At 36.7% G+C, this 21253-nt stretch overlaps 1 protein-coding gene across 5 annotated transcripts in view; it reads right to left on the bottom strand.

Annotated features, from left to right (window-relative positions):
• TENM1 (teneurin transmembrane protein 1) overlaps window positions 1–21253 on the bottom strand; it is a 1334622-nt gene that overhangs the window by 742270 nt on the left and 571099 nt on the right. For all 5 annotated transcript variants that reach the window (XM_081042768.1, XM_081042771.1, XM_081042770.1 and 2 more), the window contains one exon: window positions 19627–19683. In XM_081042768.1, coding sequence (XP_080898894.1) covers window positions 19627–19683 — 57 coding nt within the window. The remainder of the gene's footprint in view (window positions 1–19626; window positions 19684–21253) is intronic.

The following is a 21253-nucleotide window of genomic DNA, read 5'->3' as shown; positions in this document are numbered from 1 at the left end:
TCTCTTAGGAGTGAACATAACATTTTTCAGATATTCATGAATCATTCTTATTTCCTTTTTTATTGTCTATATCCATTTTTTCCATTTTATTGTTGGGATTTTTTCCTTATTGACTATAAGTACTCTTTACATAAGAAGAAATTAACTCTTTGTCTCTGGATGCCACAAATATTGCAGGGCAATGTTTTTGCTTATGCTTCTATTTTGTGTGTGTGTGTGAGTGTGTGTGTGTGTGTATGTGTGTGTGTGTGTGTGTGTGTGCTCTACCTAGAAAAGCTTTTGGTACATTAGGGAACGGTTAGAAAAAATTCTCCCATATTTCCTTCTAGGACTTATTTTCACATTTAAAGTTTGATTCATCTAGAATTTATTTTGGTATAGGTAGTGAGGTAGAGAACCAATCTTACTGTTTTCTAGATGACTACCTAATTGTCTCAACACCCTTTTTAACAATTCACATTTTTCCTATTACTTTGAAATGCCATCGTTATCATATGCTATATTCCTATTTGTATTTGAGTCCCTTTTCAGGCTTCATCTTCCATTCTATCACTTTGTTTATTCACATACTAGCACCACACTGGTTCATTAAAATGATATGAAATGTATTTTAATATCTGCCAAATTTACTCTCTCAACATTGTTTTTTCCAAATATTTTTAAGGTGTTCTTACATGTTTGTTTTTTATCCATTGGAGCATTGGAGCCAAGAAGTCAGGATGTTTACAAGAACACTTGATATTTTTATTGGAGGCATGTTAAAATAACAGATTAATTTAAGGAGAATTCTATGATAGTGAGATGGCTTTTCACTTATTTGTTTTCTTCTATGTTCCTCAATAGCATTATACTGTGGTGTGTGTGTGTGTGTGTGTGTGTGTGTGTGTGTATGTGCATGTGTACATGCATGGGTATCTTTCTCTTTTTGTTAGTTTATTCCTAGGCATTTTAAATATTGTTGCTACTGTAAAAGTAATAATTTATTCAAACATATTTTCTAATTAATTGTGATTTGTATGGAAGAAAATTGCTAATTTGGTTTGGTAATGTTGTACCAAATTAGTTTACTGAATTCTTATTATTTGTATTAATTTATTGCTTGGTTTTCTTAGATTTTTTTAGATACATAATTATATAACCTGAAAATAATAATTTATCGCATTGTTTCCAATTTTATGCCTCTTATTTCTGTCTCTTTTCTTATGGTGACAGTTGATACCTTCACAATAAGTTTAAATAGTTGGTGAAAATGGACATCCTTGTTTTATTCTTGATTCTAATAGAAATCCTTCTAGTGCTTCCTCACTTAGAATAGAACCTGAGTTTTACATGATCTCATGTTACGGAACTATATATACACATACTTTTAAGAATCTCTATCAAAAATTGATGCAGCAATATAATATAGTGGATAAATTCAAAGATTTGGAGTCAGACTGCCTGGGATAGAATCCTGGCTTTACCACTTTCTCACTAAATGACTTTACTTATTCTCATTGTGCTCAGTTTCCACATTTGTAAATGGGGATATTATTAGTACCTAAGTGAGAGGGATTGTGAGAACTAAATTCATTAAAATACTTAGAATAGTGTCTGACAGAGGGTAAAAACTATGTGTTTGTTAAATAAAAACCTGGGTTTTATCAAATGTCTTTTTAGCATCTATCCAATTTCTCATATGGTTTGTCTAAATTTATGTATTCCTATGGTAAATTAGGGTAACATAATTCCTAACACTTAACCATCCTTGCATTCCTAGTATGAACTGCACTTAGCTATAGTGTTTTATTCTTTTACTATATTGCTGGGTCTTGTTTATCAGTATTTTATTTAAGAATTTTGCATAAAAATTCACAAGTACAATTAGTTTGTAGATTTATTTTGTGGATTCTTTTTCTGCTTTAGATCTAAAGCCTTTTCTTACTTCCAAATTTTTTTTTAAATATTTGGACGCTTTCACTTTCATTATGCTCTGAAAACATTTAAGTAGCATGAAAATGATGTGTTCCTTAAAGGTTTAGCAGAGTTTTCTTAAGAAACTGTCTTATTCTGCTCCATTTTTAGGTTTGGGTAGTTCTTTAGCATTTTATTTCTATTACACAAATTGGAAAGTTTAGATTTTCTCTATCTTCTGAGACCAGTTTTGATCATTATATTTTTTCCTATAAAATCATCCATTCCACCCAAATTTTTACGTGTATCTAAAATGGGTTGTAAAAAATGATCTTTTATAAGTCATTCAATTTCTTCTTTATCTGTCATTACCTTGACATGCTTATTTCTTATCTTCTCCCCTTTTCTTTATGGTGTTATTTATTTTATTGTCTCCCAGAGGCTCTTGGATTAATTTATTAGTTCTAGATTTGTTATATTAATTTTAAAAACAACACTTCAATTAACAAATGAGGAAATGTCATTAGAAAAACATGAAAGGGGCAGTAGTTTCCAGCAGATTCTGCCCAGCTGACCCTCCTCTCACGTTAATAAATCTTCTACATTTCTTCTCACTCGGGAATTCTTTCACGGCCCGCGAGCGAGCAGACAAAACACCTTGGAGGAAATTTTAAGCCCTGCAAGTTTATGCAAAGGACATATAACCCATCAAACAACTCTTCGCTCATCACGCAGAACAGCTAAGAGACTCCTAAGAGACTCGTGTAAGGATTACTTGAAGGTGCGCAAATTGGGCGAGCAGGGGAAGAAAGAAGGGAGCGGAGAGGAAATGCGCGGTCTCGCGGTGGAATCAAGCCGGCGGCGGCGGCTGCGGCGGTAAACCTCAGCTCTAAAGACACAGGGAGATATAGAACACGCAGAACAGCGGGGAGACTCGTGGAGGAATTTACCTGAAGGTGTGCGCGGATTGCAAGCAGGGGAGGAGGCAGGACAGCGAAGTGCAAGCGCGCGCCCCCCCACCCCCACCCCCGCGGAGCCGAGGCCAGCGGCAACCGCCACCACGGCGCCAGGACAACGGAATGCAGACTCGTGGAAGGTTTGCTTTGAGGTGCACTAGTGGAGCGAGCGGGGGAGAAGCGTGCCCACGGAGGCGGGGGAAGGGAGCACCCGGGGCTCTGGAGTCCCACGGGAGCCCAGGGTCCAGCGGAGAGCGTGGGGTCCAGGAGGTGGGCTCTTTCCCTGTGTCCCGCGGCTGATCGCTCCCGCCGGGGCGGGCAGCTCCTGGGCCCTAGGGCAGACGAGGAACTGAGGCGCCACACCTGGGCCCCTCACCGCGCTTTTCGAATCCTCCCCCCGCCCTTCCAGAGACTTAAACTACCCCTAACTGAGAAACAGTGTCAGATTACAGAGGGGCGTCTGCGCTCAGGTGCTGGGAAGATTGGCAGCCGGCTCTGACCTTCGGAAGAGGCTGGGAGGAGGGGATTTTCGCTGGACGAGGAGAGAGGAGACTCCCACACCCCCAGCAACCACCTTTTCAGGCCTGCGGGAGGAGTGTGAGTGGCTGGCCTGGGAGGGAGGAGACCCCTCCATCCCCAGGCCCCACCCTTTCTGGCTGGCCTGCGGCGGGGCAAGGGCAACCGCGGAAGCAATCCCTGAGTTCAGCAGTAAGCGGCAGTCACAGCTCCCGGCTTTCAGCAGCTTAGAGATCTCCCGCCCGCCCCCTCCCACTCATCCTTGGAAGGAGGGCCCTAAGACTCAGGAGTACTGGGCACAGGGCTGTTGGAGCTACTCTCAGCGTGCATTTGTGCAGGAAAGGACAGAAACTGCATGGTCTCTCTGAAAACTGTCATCCAGACCCCTCAGCCCCTCGCATTTAAATCTACACTCCCAAATTCACTCTGGGCACCAGGTGACTAGCGATGCCTGCGCACTAGGCAGGGAACTCTTTGGCACAGCGGAGGACAACCTGGAGATCACCTGGTGGGCTTAAGCCAAGACTGGTGCTGCTTTCTGTTTTGCTTTGCTTGGTGGTTTTTATTTTTTTATTATTTTTTTTTTATTTTTTATTTCTTATTTTTTATTTTTTTATTTTACTTTATTTTTTTTCTTTCTTTCTCTTCTTTTTTTTTTCTTTTTTCTGCTTGTTGTGATTTGCTTTGTTCTGTCTTTATTTCTTTGATATCTTTGCCTATGTTGAGTGGGGATTGTCGGTTGTATTTTATTTGTGAATGTACTTGATTTGTTTTCTTTGTTGTTGTTGTTGTTGTACTTGCTAACTTTATTTGTGCTGAAACTGCCCTACCAGGGCCCAGCTTAAGAGGCACAAGATTCAACATATCCAGAAGCCAACTCTGGACCAAACCAGAGTACTACCGGGTTTGACCTACAAGTCACCCACGGAAGGAGGGCCCTAAGACTCAGGAGTACTGGGCACAGGGCTGGTGGAGCTACTCTCAGTGTGCATTTGTGCAGGAAAGAACAGAAACTGCATGGTCTCTCTGAAAACTGTCATCCAGATCCCTCAGCCCCTCGCATTTAAATCTACACTCCCAAATTCACTCTGGGCACCAGGTGACTAGCGCTGCCTGTGCACTAGGCAGGGAACTCTTTGGCACAGCGGAGGACAACCTGGAGATTACCTGGTGGGCTTAAGCCAAGACTGGTGCTGCTTTCTGTTTTGCTTTGCTTGGTGATTTTTTTTTTTTGTTTGTTTGTTTGTTTTGTTTTGCTTTTTTGTTTTTTTGCTTTTGTTTTTGTTTTGTTTTGTGTTGTTTTGCTTTGTTTTTCTCTTTTTTCCTTTCTTTTCTTTTTCTTTTTTTTCTTTCTTTCTCTTCTTTTTTTTTCTTTTCTTTGCTTGTTGTGATTTGCTTTGTTCTGTCTTTATTTCCTTGATATCTTTGCCTATGTTGAGTGGGGATTGTCGGTTGTATTTTACATGTGAATGTACTTGATTTGTTTTCCTTGTTGTTGTTGTTGTTGTTGTTGTACTTGGTAACTTTATTTGTGCTGAAACTGCCCTACCAGGGCCCAGATTAAGAGGCACAAGATTCAACATATCCAGAAGCCAACTCTGGACCAAACCAGAGTACTACCGGGTTTGACCTACAAGTCACCCATGGAAGGAGGGCCCTAAGACTCAGGAATACTGACCACAGGGCTGGTGGAGCTACTCTCAGCGTGCATTTGTGCAGGAAAGGACAGAAACTGCATGGTCTCTCTGAAAACTGTCATCCAGACCCCTCAGCCCCTCGCATTTAAATCTACACTCCCAAATTCACTCTGGGCACCAGGTGACCAGCGCTGCCTGCGCAATAGGCAGGGAACTCTTTGGCACACCAGAGGACAACCTGGAGATTACCTGGTGGGCTTAAGCCAAGACTGGTTCTGCTTTCTGTTTTGCTTTGCTTGGTACTTTTTTATTTTTATTTTTATTTTTTTATTTTTCTCTGCTTGTAGTGATTTGCTTTGTTCTGTCATTATTGCTTTGATATCTTTGCCTATGTTGAGGGGGGATTGTTGGTTGTATTTTACATGTGAATGTACTTGATTTGTTTTCTTTGTTGTTGTTGTTGTTGTTGTACTTGGTAACTTGATTTGTGCTGAAACTGCCCTACCAGGGCCCAGCTTAAGAGGCACAAGATTCAACATTTTCCAGAAGCCAACTCTGGACCAAACCAGAGTACTACCGAGTTTGACCTACAAGTCACACACCCAGAGGGAATTCTTTGAAGGCACAAGAGCCCATAGAGGCCAAACCTCATTTAAGTGGCCAACCCTCACCCAGCAGAACACCCTGTGGTGAGCAGAGCCAAGTTTCACAACTAGACGGCCTAGGAGTTAAGCCCACCTACTCACAAGCAAAAAGCAATCAAAGTTCTTCTTGAACAGGACGATATACTAAACACACGAGCCACCTGTGGAGCACGTGCAGAGAAGAACGAAGTAGTCCAAGTCAAATATAAAAGACACATACTACATAAGATAACCCAGCAAGAACTAAGAGCTCTAGGGGATCTTCCTAATACATCAAAGCAAACACAGAGAGTCAGTCAGAATGGGGAGACAAAGAAACATGTCCCAAATAAAAGAACAGAAGAAACCTCCACAACTGGAACCAAATGAAGCAGAGGTAACCAACATGTCAGAGACAGAGTTCAGAACACTGGTGATAAGAATGTTTAAGGAGCTTAGAGAAGACATAAAGAAGGACATAGAAATCATAAAGAACAACCAGTTAGAGCTAAAAAAGGATGTAGAAATCTTAACGAACAACCAGCTAGAACTAAAAAACACAATTACTGAAATTAAGAACTCACTTGAAGGAATGACCAGCAGGTTAGATGAAGCAGAGGATCGAATCAGCGACTTAGAAGACAAGTTAGCAGAGATCACTCAAACTGAACAACAGAAAGAAAAAAGAATAAAAAACAATGAAGATGGGTTAAGAGACCTCTGGGATAACATCAAGCGCAACAACATGCGCATCATAGGAATACCAGAAGGCGAAGAGAAGAAGCAAGGGATTGAGAACATATTTGAGGTAATAATGTCCGAAAACTTCCCTAACCTGATGAAGGAAACCAACATACAAGCCCAGGAAGTGCAGAGAGTTTCAACCAGGATAAACCCAAACAGGCCCACACCAAGACACATTATAGTTAAAATGGCAAAGCTTAAAGACAAAGAGAGAATCTTGAAAGCAGCAAGAGAAAGGCAGAAGGTTACATACAAGGGAACTCCCATAAGACTATCAAATGACTTTTCTACAGAAACATTGAAGGCAAGGAGGGAGTGGCAGGAGATACTCAAAGTGATGGAACACAAAGGTCTACAACCTAGATTGCTTTATCCAGCAAGGCTATCATTTAAAGTTGATGGAGAGATAAAGAGCTTCCCAGAAAAGAACAAACTGAAAGAATTTATGACAACCAAGCCAGCATTGCAAGAGATACTAAAAGGACTTCTATAGATAGAAGAAAGATGAAAACAATTTACTACAAATCTAAAAATGGCAATAACTATGTACCTATCAATAATCACTTTAAATGTAAATGGATTAAACGCTCCAATCAAGAGACATAGGGTGGCTGAGTGGATAAGGAAACAAGACCCTTGTATATGCTGTATACAAGAGACTCATTTCAGATCAAAAGACACACACAGGCTGAAAGTGAAGGGTTGGAGTAACATATTTCATGCAAATGGAAGCAAAAAAAAAGCTGGAGTTGCAATACTTATATCTGACAAAATAGACTTTAAAATGAAAAAAATATTAAAAGACAAAGATGGGCACTATATAATAATAAAGGGATCAATCCAACAAGAGGACATAACCCTAGTAAACATCTATGCACCTAACATAGGAGCACCTAAATATATAAAACAGGTACTGATGGACATAAAGACAGAGATCAACAGCAACACTATCATAGTAGGGGACTTCAACACACCTCTGACAACAAGGGACAGGTCCTCCAGACAGAAAATCAATATGGAAACAACAGCCTTAAATGATACTTTGGAGCAGTTGGATTTAATTGATATTTTCAGAGCATTTCACCCCAATGCTGCAGAATACACGTTCTTCTCAAGTGCTCATGGAACATTTTCTAAAATAGATCATATGTTAGGACACAAGACAAGCCTCGATAAATTTAAGAAAATTGAAATCATACCAATTGTCTTCTCTGACCACAGTGCTATGAAATTAGAAATGAACTACAGGGGAAAAAAACCAGGAAGATACACCAATTCATGGAGGCTGAATAACATGTTGCTAAATAATGAATGGGTCAAGCAGCAGATCAAAGAAGAAATCAAAAGATATCTTGAGACAAATGAGAATGAGAACACGACGACCCAAAATCTATGGGATGCTGCGAAAGCAGTCCTAAGAGGGAAGTTCATAGCACTGCAGGCCTACCTAAAGAAACAAGAAACATCACTAATTGACAGTTTATCTTCACACTTAAGGGATCTGGAAAAAGAACAGCAAAATAAACCCAAAGGGAGCACAAGGAAGGAGATAATAAGGATCAGAGCAGAAATAAATGAAATAGAAACCAGAAAAACAATACAAAAGATCAATGAATCCAAGAGTTGGTTCTTAGAGAAGATAAACAAAATTGACAAACCTTTAGCCAGACTCATTAAAAAAAGGAGAGAGAGGACCCGAATTAATAAAATCAGAAATGAAAGAGGAGAAGTGACAACAGACACCACAGAAATACAAAAAATTGTAAGAAATTACTATGAGCAACTATATGCCAACAAATTTGACAACCTTAAAGAAATGGACAATTTTCTAGAGGCGCACAACCTTCCAAAGCTAACTCAAGAAGAAACAGAAAGCCTGAACAGTCTGATTACCACCAGGGAAATTGAATCAGTAATCAATAATCTCCCAACAAACAAAAGCCCTGGACCAGATGGCTTTACAGGTGAATTTTTCAAAACGTTCAAAAAAGAATTATCACCTATTCTCCTCAAGCTCTTCCAAAAAATCCAGAAGGAAGGAAGACTCCCAAACACTTTTTACGAAGCCACTATCACCCTGATCCCAAAAGCAGACAAAGACACCACAAAGAAAGAAAACTACAGGCCGATATCTCTAATGAACATAGATGCAAAAATTCTCAACAAATTATTAGCAAACAGAATTCAGCAATACATTAAAAAGATCATACACCATGATCAAGTGGGATTCATCCCTGGTATGCAGGGGTGGTTCAACATCCGCAAATCAATTAATGTGATACACCACATTAACAAAATGAAAAATAAAAATCACATGATCATATCAATAGATGCAGAAAAAGCATTTGATAAAATACAGCAACCTTTTATGATAAAAACCCTTAAGAAAGTGGGAATAGAGGGATCATATCTTAACATAATAAAGGCCATATATGACAAACCCACAGCTAACATCATACTCAATGGGGAAAAGCTAAAACCATTCCCCCTAAGATCAGGAACAAGACAAGGTTGCCCACTTTCTCCACTTCTATTCAACAGAGTACTGGAAGTTCTAGCCACAGCAATCAGACAAGAGAAAGAAATAAAAGGCATCCAAATTGGTAAGGAGGAAATAAAATTATCATTATATGCAGATGATATGATTCTATATATAGAGAACCCTAAAGACTCCACCAAGAAACTATTAGAACTGATAGATAAATTTAGTAAAGTAGCAGGATATAAAATTAATATTCGGAAATCAGTTGCATTTGTATATACCAATGATAAAATAGCAGAAGGAGAAATTAAAAAAACAATTCCATTTACAATTGCTCCAAAGACTATAAAATATCTGGGAATAAATCTAACCAAAGATGTAAAGGATCTGTACTCAGAAAATTATACAACACTGAAGAAAGAAATGAAAGAAGACATAAATAGATGGAAACACATTCCATGTTCATGGATAGGAAGAATTAATATAGTTAAAATGTCCATACTGCCTAAGGCAATATACATATTCAACGCAATTCCTATCAAACTACCAACGACGTTTTTCACAGAAATAGAACATATAATCCTAAAATTTATATGGGACCATAAAAGACCCCGGATAGCCTCAGCAATCTTGAGAAATAAGAACAAAGTGGGAGGTATAACGATACCTGATTTCAAACTATACTATAAGGCTACAGTAATCAAAACAACATGGTACTGGCATAAAAATAGATACATAGACCAATGGAACAGAATAGAGAGTCCAGACGTAAATCCATGCCTATATGCCCATCTAATCTACGACAATGGAAGCAAGAATGTACGATGGGGTAAAGACAGTCTGTTCAATAAGTGGTGTTGGGAAACCTGGACAGACACATGCAAGAAAATGAAGCTGGACCACCTCCTTACACCATATACAAAAACAAATTCAAAATGGCTTAAAGACTTAAATGTAAGATCTGAAACCATAAAATATCTAGAAGAAAATATAGGAAGAAACTTCATGGACATTACCCGGAGTAAGATTTTCACTGATATATCCCCTCGCGCGAGCGAAGTAAGAGAAAATATAAACATGTGGGATTACATCAAACTAAAAAGTTTCTTCACAGCAAAGGAAACCATCAATAAAACAAAAAGGGATCCTACTGTATGGGAAAAGATATTTGCCAATGATATATCTGATAAGGGATTAATATCACAAATCTATAAAAAACTTACTCAACTCAACTCCAAAAAAACAAACAACCCAATTAAAAAATGGGCAGAGGACTTGGGGAGACATTTCTCTAAAAAGGACATACAGAAGGCAAGAAGACATATGAAGAAATGCTCAACCTCACTAACCATCAGAGAAATGCAAATAAAAACCACAATGAGATACCACCTCACTCCTGTCAAAATGGCTATTATCAATAAATCAACAAACAACAAATGCTGGCGCGGATGTGGAGAAAAGGGAATGCTAGTGCACTGTTGGTGGGACTGCAGATTAGTGCAGCCACTATGGAAAACAGTATGGAGGTATCTCAGGAATCTGAAAATGGAACTACCCTATGATCCAGTAATTCCACTCCTAAGCATCTACCCGGAGAAATCCAAAACTCCAATTCAAAAATCTGTATGCACTCCTATGTTTATTGCAGCACTTTACACAATAGCCAAGATATGGAAACAACCGAAATGCCCATCGGTAGATGACTGGATTAAGAAGCTGTGGTACATTTATACAATGGAGTATTACGCAGCCATAAAGAAGAAAGAAATCTTATCATTTGCAGCAACATGGATGGATCTAGAGAACATTATGTTAAGTGAAATAAGTCAGAAAGAGAAAGACAAGTACCATATGATCTCACTTATATATGGAATCTAAAGAAAAGACTATGCGAATGAACTAATCAGAGACAGTTTTGGGGACGCGGAGAAAAAACCGAGAGTGGTTAGATGGGTGTGTGGGAGGGGGTTGGGGATAAGGGGAAAGGTGAAGGGATTTGGAGGCAGCTGGTGACCACAAGATGGCCTCGGGGTTCTTTTTTGTTTGTTTGTTTGTTTTTGTTTTTTTGTTTGTTTGTTTGTTTTTGAAAATTAATTTGGGGAAGGTATTCTATAATGTTGTGGAGATTTTGTTGGGTATCCGATGGGCATGCGTCCTGTTTGGGAGACCACCTCAGGGATGCTGTGGATACCTGATCATGGCATTGGACACCAGAGGCTGGACATTAATGAATGCCAACTATAATTTTATATATATAATGTGATGGTTCGGTGTGGGGTCGGAGGGATGGTGGTTTGGGGGAGGGGGGTTCACAGTGTGAGGGATATGGATGATGAACGTCTAAGTATTACCTTGTTTTGTACACCTGAAACTAATAAATAAATAAATTTATGAAAAAAAAATAATTCAAAAAAAAACAAAAAAAAAAAAGAAAAACATGAAAGGTTATATTCAAGAATCAGTAAATGATATGTAATTTTAAAGGATGTTTTTTTTACATTTTATTGAAAAAAATATCAAAAATATTTTAAAATATATTGTCTAGTACCAGTGAGGAAATGCTGAAACAGCCACACTCATTTTTTAATAATGGGGAAATATGAATTCAGAAATAGTTTTATAATATATAACTGGAGACTTAATGTAAACATTATTGAACCCAGTATTTTACTTGTAAAAATCTATTTTAAGGAAGAAATCAGAAACAGACCAAAACTTTGGCTACAAAGATATCTGTTGCAGCATTTTTATACTAGTGAAATATTAAAAATGTTAATAGCCAAAAATAGGGTATAGTTAATTAATTTATGTTACATCTACTTAAGCAATATATTTAAAATATTACTTAATTAAGACTTGGTAACTTGGAACACACATGTTTTAGTTCAGGTGAAATTTCAGGTTTTATAGGTACTTAAAAAGTAACATGATGAATGGGGAAAAAAAGAAAGGATGCTAATTCACTAGAAAATGTGACTGATATTTTATTTGAGCGGTATCTTGAGGTTTTCTTTTTCCTACTTTGCAGTAACTCCCCAAATTTCTATAGTAATCTCTTTAATAAAAAGTATTACTTTTATAACAAGAAAATTCACTAAAGGACAGTCAACTTGCTTCTGAAATAGGCAGTGTGATTTCCTTTTTCTCTAAAGTTATTATTGCAAAAAAGTAATCAATTATGATATATACCCACATGACTGGTATTCATCTTTTGTTATCAGCATATATTGAGTATTACAATTTTAATACAGTTTTTTTCATTTCCTAAAATGTTTATACGTTTTTTGGGCACCCTCTGTATATATTCAACTGCATGCATATAAATTGTGGGCCATGTGCATGCACATGCACACACACAGAAGAATTAACAGCAACCTCAGAAATATCTATCAACAGTTAAAAGATGGGCAGTATGAGGAAACATCAATGGGTTAACATAACCTAGTCCCAAATCCAGAAAAGAACAAACAAAAGCATATGTTCTAAGTATGACAACTGAAGGATCATTTTCAAATTCAGATGATAGCACTGTCATTTTATTTCCAGTAAACATAAGCTCAGCCATTTGTTTCTTACATTTCCTAAACTCTTTTTAAAAAATCTATTGATAAGCTATCTCTGTAAGCATATAAACTCATTTTGGCTTCTTCCAAACTATTTAAGGTCTCAAGAAGTGATTAAACAATATATCAAGATCAATTACAAAGACTAACCTAAATAATTTTAATTTATTTTAAGGTCTGCATTATTTATACTGTATTTAACTTCTTGTACATTCAAGTTTGTTTTCATGTAATTGTATGCATGATACATACTACATGCATGCATACCATACATTTAGATTATTTTTATGTAGATATTTATATTCTAATTTAATATTAAAATAAATTTTCAAGCAGATTACTTTTAGAATCGGGGACATTATAATATTGTTAACAATTACATCTATATCTCCATCTATCTATCATCTATCTATATCTATCTATCTATCTATCTACCTATCTATCTATCATCTCCATATACTTCCTTAAGCTATATAGTATGGATGGTTGAATTTGACCACTTAAAAATGTAAAGCTCTTTATCTACACACACACACACACACACACACACACACACACACACACACACATCTTATGAGCTTATATCAAAAGGCAAATGACAGGCTAGGAAAAATGCATAATATATGACCAAGGTTTTTTTACACTTAATACACGAAGTGTTCTTGAAACTTAGTAAAAAATATGAAAATTCAAATAGAAAAATGGATGAAGGATATTAACAGGCAATTCAGAGAAAAAGACATGTAAATGATCCATTAACATATGAAAAGATGCCCAAGTTCACTTATGAATAAATTGCAAAGTAGCACAAAACGATACCATGTTTCACCAAGCAGATTGGGTATTAGAACACTTTTTTATTATTGTTAGTATAAGGATATGGGAAGACAGGCACATTAGTAGTATGTAGCATTAGTAGGAAGATAAAATGGTTGTCTAAGTGGGAAATTTGGTAATATTTATAAAAAACATTAAGTATACACAAGTATATCCTTGGCCCAACATTTCTGTTTCTAAGTAATTATCCAACAGTTATGCAAAAAGTTGTGAGAAAGGATGTTAAGAGCAGTATTGTTCTTAATATCAAAGTGACATCTAGAAACGTAGATGTCAACAATCAGGGAACTGACTAAATATATAATTTTGCATACAGAAACAAAATATTCTATAGCCATTGAATAGAATGAGGCAGATCTATGCTTAAACATGGGTAAATATCCAACATATAACATGAATTTTAAAAGTTACTGAACTTTCTACAGCATGTTATCCCATTTGTACATATATAGAACACTGAAGAATGATACTACATAACACACTGTTAACACTGGCTACCTCTCAGAGTGGTACCTGAAGTTTAAAGTGGGGCAAGGATTTGTCACTTTAAACTTATACTGTTTTAATTTTTAAACCGTCAGCTGATACCACTTTCATACTAAAATAATACTAGTTAAAAATTCTTACTAAAAAGAAAAATAGTAGCTTCTTATATCCACTTTATAACGTCTTCAATTTCAGTATCATCAAAATTGTTGTCAATTGTTAAGAGTCACTACAGAACTGTCTCACCCACACATAAAATAATCCCAATGACTTACACACTACCTCTGATTATGTAACATCTCCAAGGGAACCATTACAAAGTCAACTGCACTGTCTTATACATGCCTAATGGGTCCAACAGAGCCATGAGGATATCAGTTATATGGCAGGACTCCTTCTAAAGATATTACCAAGTCATTGCATTGTTTCACACACCTTCCTTCGACATTCAGATTCCCAAGGAACTGTTATCATTGCTATGGAAGTGTCCTGTATAACTTATATTATCAGGGGGGAAAAAAAGGAAAGGAAAGAAATGTAAAACAAATTCTCTCCATTAAATGCACATGAATGGGCCCACATGGTCAAATATCAGAAAGACTAACTCCTCATTTAGGTATAACTATTACAAGTCATTCAAGAAACCCAGGGGTTAGGCTAGCAATTTTTTCACAACTCCTACTGTTCCAATGAAGCAATTTAGGTTCTGAGAACATCTGCATGGCTGTGATGCTATGGTGTTTATTGGTAGCACACCATATATTACCAGTTTTTTGTGGTATGCAGTACAGAAGCAATAGGGAGCAGTACTACTGGATTTTTTGGCTATTACGAGATTATTATCAGATAATCCCTTACTTGTAAAGTTCCTGAGCAGCACATCAAGAGCTCAACTGCCCAACAGTCATGGAAATCAACAGGGTTTCTGAGCAGTTCAAATCCAGGCTCTACCTTAGGGGCTGTACAATGGCAATAGAAAATACTCTAATATAAGTTAACCCTCAGCCAGGTCTGAAGTGCTTGATTGAATTTCCTCTCACAGTCTTCTATACTTAGCAGAACAAGATTATTGCCTATTGAAAGGAAGTATTATTTAAAGGAGACAAATGCAAAGAATTTTACCTAGTTTGAAATGAGGAGTAAGTAAGCCAGACACTGCTAGGCTAGAGAGCTTCCTGGAACACCAGATGTTTCAGAAGCCATATTGCATTTCTGGCTAATCCTTGATAAGAGACACTTCACCCTTTAGCACCTACCCCATAGCACATGCATAATAAATTCTTGCTGAGTGATAGATAATAACCACCATTAACGTTTATTGACCATTAAATATATAGCAGGCATACTGTGAAGTACTATATATTCATTTTCTCATTTAATGCTCATACACAAAAAATACTGAAATAGGTAATGTCTCCATTTGACAGACAAGGAAACTGAGGCTTGGAGAGCTTTTGTTACCTGACCAAGGACACACAGTAGGGAAGTGGCAGAACCAGGGCACAAACTTAGGTTTATCTTATACCATAGTCCATGTTTTAAACTACTCACTGTACAACGACTATTGTTTACCTATATTGAATTAATATAACCATTTTTACTTTAATAAATGGTTTCACTTGTGCTGTCATAGCAAGCTCCACATATCTTTTCATGGTACTAACTAAATTGTACAAATCAGCTCTTTATCCTCTCTAGTAGACTTCTTTGGGTATGAATACCCACTTGACTCAGCCCTTTATTAAGAACTCCTCCAAGATTCCAATGGGTCACTTCCCAGAAAGCAACGTTTGTATTACTGACCTTATTCCCTGTTTTTTAGCTGATAGAATAAGTGATAGACATCTGACTCAAGATGGGAAAATTATTCTGTCTCCTTGGAATTTAGAGAGGACATTGAAAAATATCAAGTTAATCACAACTTCTTTCCTAAACAGAAAAAAAAAATAAACTGGAGAACTTTATAGGGTTTTATGCCCATCTTGTAGATGGAGATTTAGAGAAAGTCAATCTGAAGAGACAGGAGTAAAGAAAATGGATCTAAAAGCAAGAGGCAAAGTCCAGGCGATTCTTTTGATCTAATCCCTTCTTGTGGTCTAGCCATACTCTTGTCCTGGTGCCATGAAGTATTTTCATGCCCTTTTCCTTTTAATAAATTTTTTTTTTTTTATTTAAGCTACCTCAAGTTGTTTTCTGTTACCTGCAGTAACAATAATAAATAATAATAAACAATCCTAACTAATAGAGCATCAATCTCTCCCACCAGACTATAGATTCCTGGAGGTTGGGTACTATGTATTTATTGGTCATCTTTTATGTACCTCCAGTATCCAATGCAGAGCCTGGCAAAAGAGTAAGTACTCAATTAATACTATTTGCACAGAAATATCTTTATCAACAAGAGTATAACTATAAATAATTTCTTTGCAATTTGTCCTTTATTAGTTAAAAATTACAAATCCTTTTTATCTACCATTTCCCTCCATTTAGCTTCTTGATCAGCACTTTCATTTTCACTTTTTATAATCCAACTGTTTCATTTAGGCCATATGTGAAAAACATATTCTTGGAAATTGATTATTCATATTTAGCTGCTGACATAGTTATTTCCTCTAACCTAATGTATAGTCAAATGTAATTATTGAGGAATACCCTAATCACCTAAGTTGATGCTCAAGTAGGACTGCCAAATCCTTCTAAGAAATGCCCATTATATCACCTGTCAGACGCAGAGTTGTGGGTTAGATGACCAGAGAGTTGACCCACATTTCTATCCTTGAAGGATCAGAGAAGATCTACAAGAATATATTATCTCTCGGTTTTAATTTTTCCCTTCAGAGAAATGCACATTTCTCATTTATTTAGTGCCTATTATGCTTCAGATCCAGTGGCTAAGTATTTAAGCTACAAGAGTGAATAAACCAGGCCCTATTTTCAAGTAGCTTCCTGCTAGTAGTTATTAAAAACTCTTGTGAGGATAAAAAACACATAACTGAAGTATTAGCTGATAATAAACAGTAATGTCGGTACTAAGTTGAGAAGGGGTAAAATGAAAAAAGCATTATGACAGATATCAAAGTGGCCTGCTTACAGGCCTCACGATGAAGGTAGCTTGAGTACATCTGTATGTTCCCTTATAGACCATTAAGCATCACTAGAAAACAAAGGGTTTAGTTAGGACAAATTTGAGGGAACGGAAACAGTGCATTAGTGTTCCAATTACCCTGTGAAAGCTAAGAAATCCAGATTCCCTTCTGTGACCTGATGCTCTCTTTGCCATGTTTCAGGCTTCTAGGTCCAAGTGTTTCAATGCTGAAATTGAGGGTCATTTATTTTAATACTTCATGAGTTATAGCATGTTAGAGTCTTAAATTCAATTAAGGGTAACAAAATAGAGTTTATGAAAATGAGAAAAAATATTTTGAAAGGCTTGATCAATTACTGAAATGAAAAAAAGAAGTCCTTATGGGCACAATTTTGGAAATGTAAGTAGAAAATCTATGCCATAATCTCCTAGATAGAGAGAATTGAAAGTGTCTTTGAAATCCTGTCTCGGAATCTTTCTCAGTTGAACTATTAACCCAAATTAACAATTTCCCCTATCTTCACTTTTTGCCCATAGGAGTGAAGCTTAAATCAGCCTAAGCTGGTCCATGATATTGTGCCCAATGTCTCATCGATAATCTAAAAGTCAGAATTATAGGAAGACAAAAACAAAATAAAATGTCATTGACACTGAGGCACAGGGATGGAATGTCATTTCACGGGTTTTTGTATTTCACGGCAGTGAAATACATAAACACTAAAAATTTTCAGCCGCTTCACTAATTTTGTATATAGAATATGTAAACTCAAAATAATAAAAGAAATGCCCTGCTGGGCCTGATTTCATGAATAGTGAAATAAATGGAAAATAAATACCTACATTTGCACATAAACATCAAGTCAATTCATTGAAAATAATTTATTTCTTCAAATTAACATGCTTTCAGAAAAACCATTTACACTCTTATCTCAACCTCCTCTGCAAGAATCTATGGAAACGTTGAAGGCAGGTCAAGTCTGGTTATCACTGATTGAAAATTTATGGAATCTAAACTGCTGAAATCTTCCTATATGTCATAAATAAGATTGTAAATTGTATACTCCTAATTGAAAAATAGTAGTAAAAGTCAGAGTAAGGATTACAGAACTGTAACTGCACAGAGAAAAGTTGTTCAACTTCATGTCTTATATGTGATCCAAGGGAGGCAAAATGGCTATTTGTTAAACAGTCAATTGAATTTACCTAACTGGTTTCTGAATGACTGTTTTAACACTTACTCCTATGTAAAATGTAGATAAAAATAGAATCTATTTCACAGAGTGGTTTTGAGGATGAAATGAGATAAAGATATTAAAAGTGTGTTTAGGAAATGTGAAGTGCTGATCAGTAATAATAGTGAACATTCATACTGTACATTTATGTTGCAAGTAGTATTGTAAACCTTTGTATACATTAATTCATTCAATCATCACAAAATCCTAGAGATATTAATATTATCATTAAGTTACAGATGATGAAATTTGGGCAGAGAAACTTTATATAACTTTCCCAAGGTCACATAGCTGGGATTTAAACCTAGGCTGTCTGGCACCACAGTGCAAACTTTTAATCACTATCCTCTACTGCTTCTCATAAGTTGAAACCATTTCTAGAGGTTCACATTAGGCCAACAGAGGCTTGCAGTTAAGGACTAGCTTTTAAGGATCATACTAGCAGTTAAGGATCATACTCATATGTTTTCCTTGGCAGCCCAGCCCAATTGTGTGGTACGCTATCCAGTTCCTAAAATAAACCATAAGGAAAATAAATCTGTATGGAAGAGAAAGGATGTGTGTCCATCACTCCTGAGTCTTCCAACTCTATTTCAGTAAAAAAAAAATAAATAAAAAGGTTACATGATCAAGTTACATGGCTGATTATACTGAAACTCAAATGAAACTGGACAGACCCAAATATTCCTGAAAGTCCCTAACATATCCAAGGGAGATGGCACATTAAGACAGGACAGTGGGTCACCAGGGTGAGCAGTTCTCATGGAGGGGTTGGGAGAGAATAACATGCCTTTAGATAAAGCTGATTCTGATAGATCTTCCCTGTGATCCATATCAACAAGCCCCCCTAACAATTTTGAGTCATTGCTCTGTGGTCAGATGTGAGGTTCACCCTCCTCAGAGTGTTGATTTTCATCAAAATCATTTATAAATATTGCTTTCAGTATCCCTCTGCAAAACGGTAAACCCCAATGAGCACAATTAAGACAAAAATACAAGGACACCAATGTCTCCTCACTGAGGAATGACACAGTATAAAAACAGTTTACAGAAAAGAATGAACAACATTTCTTTCATTTAAAGGTGTTACGCATAATTGATGGCATAAATATTGTGTGATTATAAAGCCAAGCCAGAGCAGCTAAAGGAAAAGACCAAGGCAATTTGGTAGGAGGCATTGTAAAGTTATGACAGTATCTGAACAATACTAAATTCATGACTAGAGCCATGCAATAAATTGTAGATAACAAAGGAAGTCACAAAGCCAAACCCAACACAATCTGATTTAAATTTCTTCCCTCATGCTAAATGGATGTTTCCATTTCCCACCTTAAATCTTGCTTTTCCTTCTCCCCAGCACCTGCCTCACCCTTTCTTCACCACCAATAAACATACATGGAGTTTTCCAGAAGAAAGCAAACCAATAAGCTGCCAGGGAACTAATCCTTGACAGGTTAATTACCCAGGCCTGTGTGTTGTTTGTCAGAGGGGCAGTGTTCTACTTTGTGGGATGGCTGCAAGGGATGGAATGAGGTAAAAATAATTGGTGATCAAATGTTTGTAAACACTTGCCTTGAGTAGACCCAGCTTGAGCTTCCATGTCACAGCAAACAGGAGAGAATTTAAAACCTGTAATGTCAAACATTTTACTAATTATTCCTTGTCCATATCATCTGTGAATTCCTCAATCTTTATCCCTTATCTTTATCCAATAGTTCTTTTTAATTACAGATTCAATGAAATATGATTTACATACAATAATGTTCACCCATTTCAAGCGTACAGTTCAGTGGTTTTTAGAATTTTCACAGAGCTGTGCAACCATCACCACTATCTAAATCCAGAACAGTTTCATCAACCCAAAAGAAACCCATACCTAGAGTAGTGCAGAAGTAGGAGAATGTTGGAGTCCCATGAGGAAACATCTTTCCTTTATTTTAATGTTTCAACCCAGTGCACTGGCTATCACTTCTATGCCAGGAATGAAATGAAGGAGAATGAGAAGTCTTAGCAATATAGAAGATCATCTACTACCCTATTTCACATCAATTTGGCTACTATTTTTCCTGTTTGACAGTTGAAGCCCAGAAAACTACAGGGACCAGTCCAAAGTCTCCTAACTTGCATCCTAATGCTCTTATATGGTTATGTATACATAGATTCAATATGTTCCCTTCTCATTTCCATATTTCACTACCTACACTCTTGGTCAAAGACAGCAATACATACTCGAAAATAAACATAACAATCAAGACCCCAGTGATCCTTGGTAATATTACAAAGTTATGGACTGTTATTTAGGAAATTATATTCTGACTAGTAGGCAAATGGTCATTCCTGATTATATCCTGTGGCCAATGTCTCCTATGGACTGAAGAATGCTGAGGACAGAATAAAAAATCTTCAGGTACAGGGCTGTTGGCTACCTCTCTTCCACCTGAGGAAATACTAATTATCCACTGCTACCAGACGAGGCCTTGTGGTCATGGTGATGGAGTCCTATCAAATTTAGACAAACAAAATGACAAAGAGAATAGATTAACATGTTTAATAAGCAGGAATGTGCTTCTTATGAAAGGATTTTGTTCTTTGATAGGGACAGAAGAGCAGAAATAAAATGAACTAAACTTTTCCCAACAAATCAAAAGGATAAAACGTTTCCAGTTCCAAAAGTTGTAATAAAATAATATATAAGTATAATTTAATGATACTGCTGTTATTACTTATGTCTGGCACATGATTGATATTAATTTACCTTTTGTGTGTTTTTAATAATTTCAGTCTAACCTAATTAATTTGAATCTATCTGTACACTTGACCATTTACTCTGAATCAAAATAGAAAACGTGCAGAATATGCTTGCTATACAATTGTTCATCTCATTATTCATATATTGATATAAAGACAAACGAAATGAAATGAGTAGTTTCTGTAATAAATACCATTCGTATTGCACTGAAAAGATGAAAATAAAAGGTAAGTAATAAATAAGACATGTGCAGTATTGCTGACTACATGAGACTTTTTCCTTTGGGGGATCACCAGAAATAAAACAGCATTTTGTCTATCATTGTAAACAAATATGCCTATTTGTCAGATCTAGGTACATGCCTTGTCCATGAGACACTGCTACCTTGCATTTTCATTCTGCATATGAAATGAAAAACAGACAGATGTTGGGAAGGGAAACAAATTAAAG

The sequence above is a fragment of the Rhinolophus hipposideros genome (assembly GCF_964194185.1).
Source record: "Rhinolophus hipposideros genome assembly, chromosome: X".
Classification (NCBI taxonomy): domain Eukaryota; kingdom Metazoa; phylum Chordata; class Mammalia; order Chiroptera; family Rhinolophidae; genus Rhinolophus; species Rhinolophus hipposideros.
The sequence above is the reverse complement of the archived record's forward strand: the minus strand, read 5'-3'. Positions and strand labels throughout refer to the sequence as shown.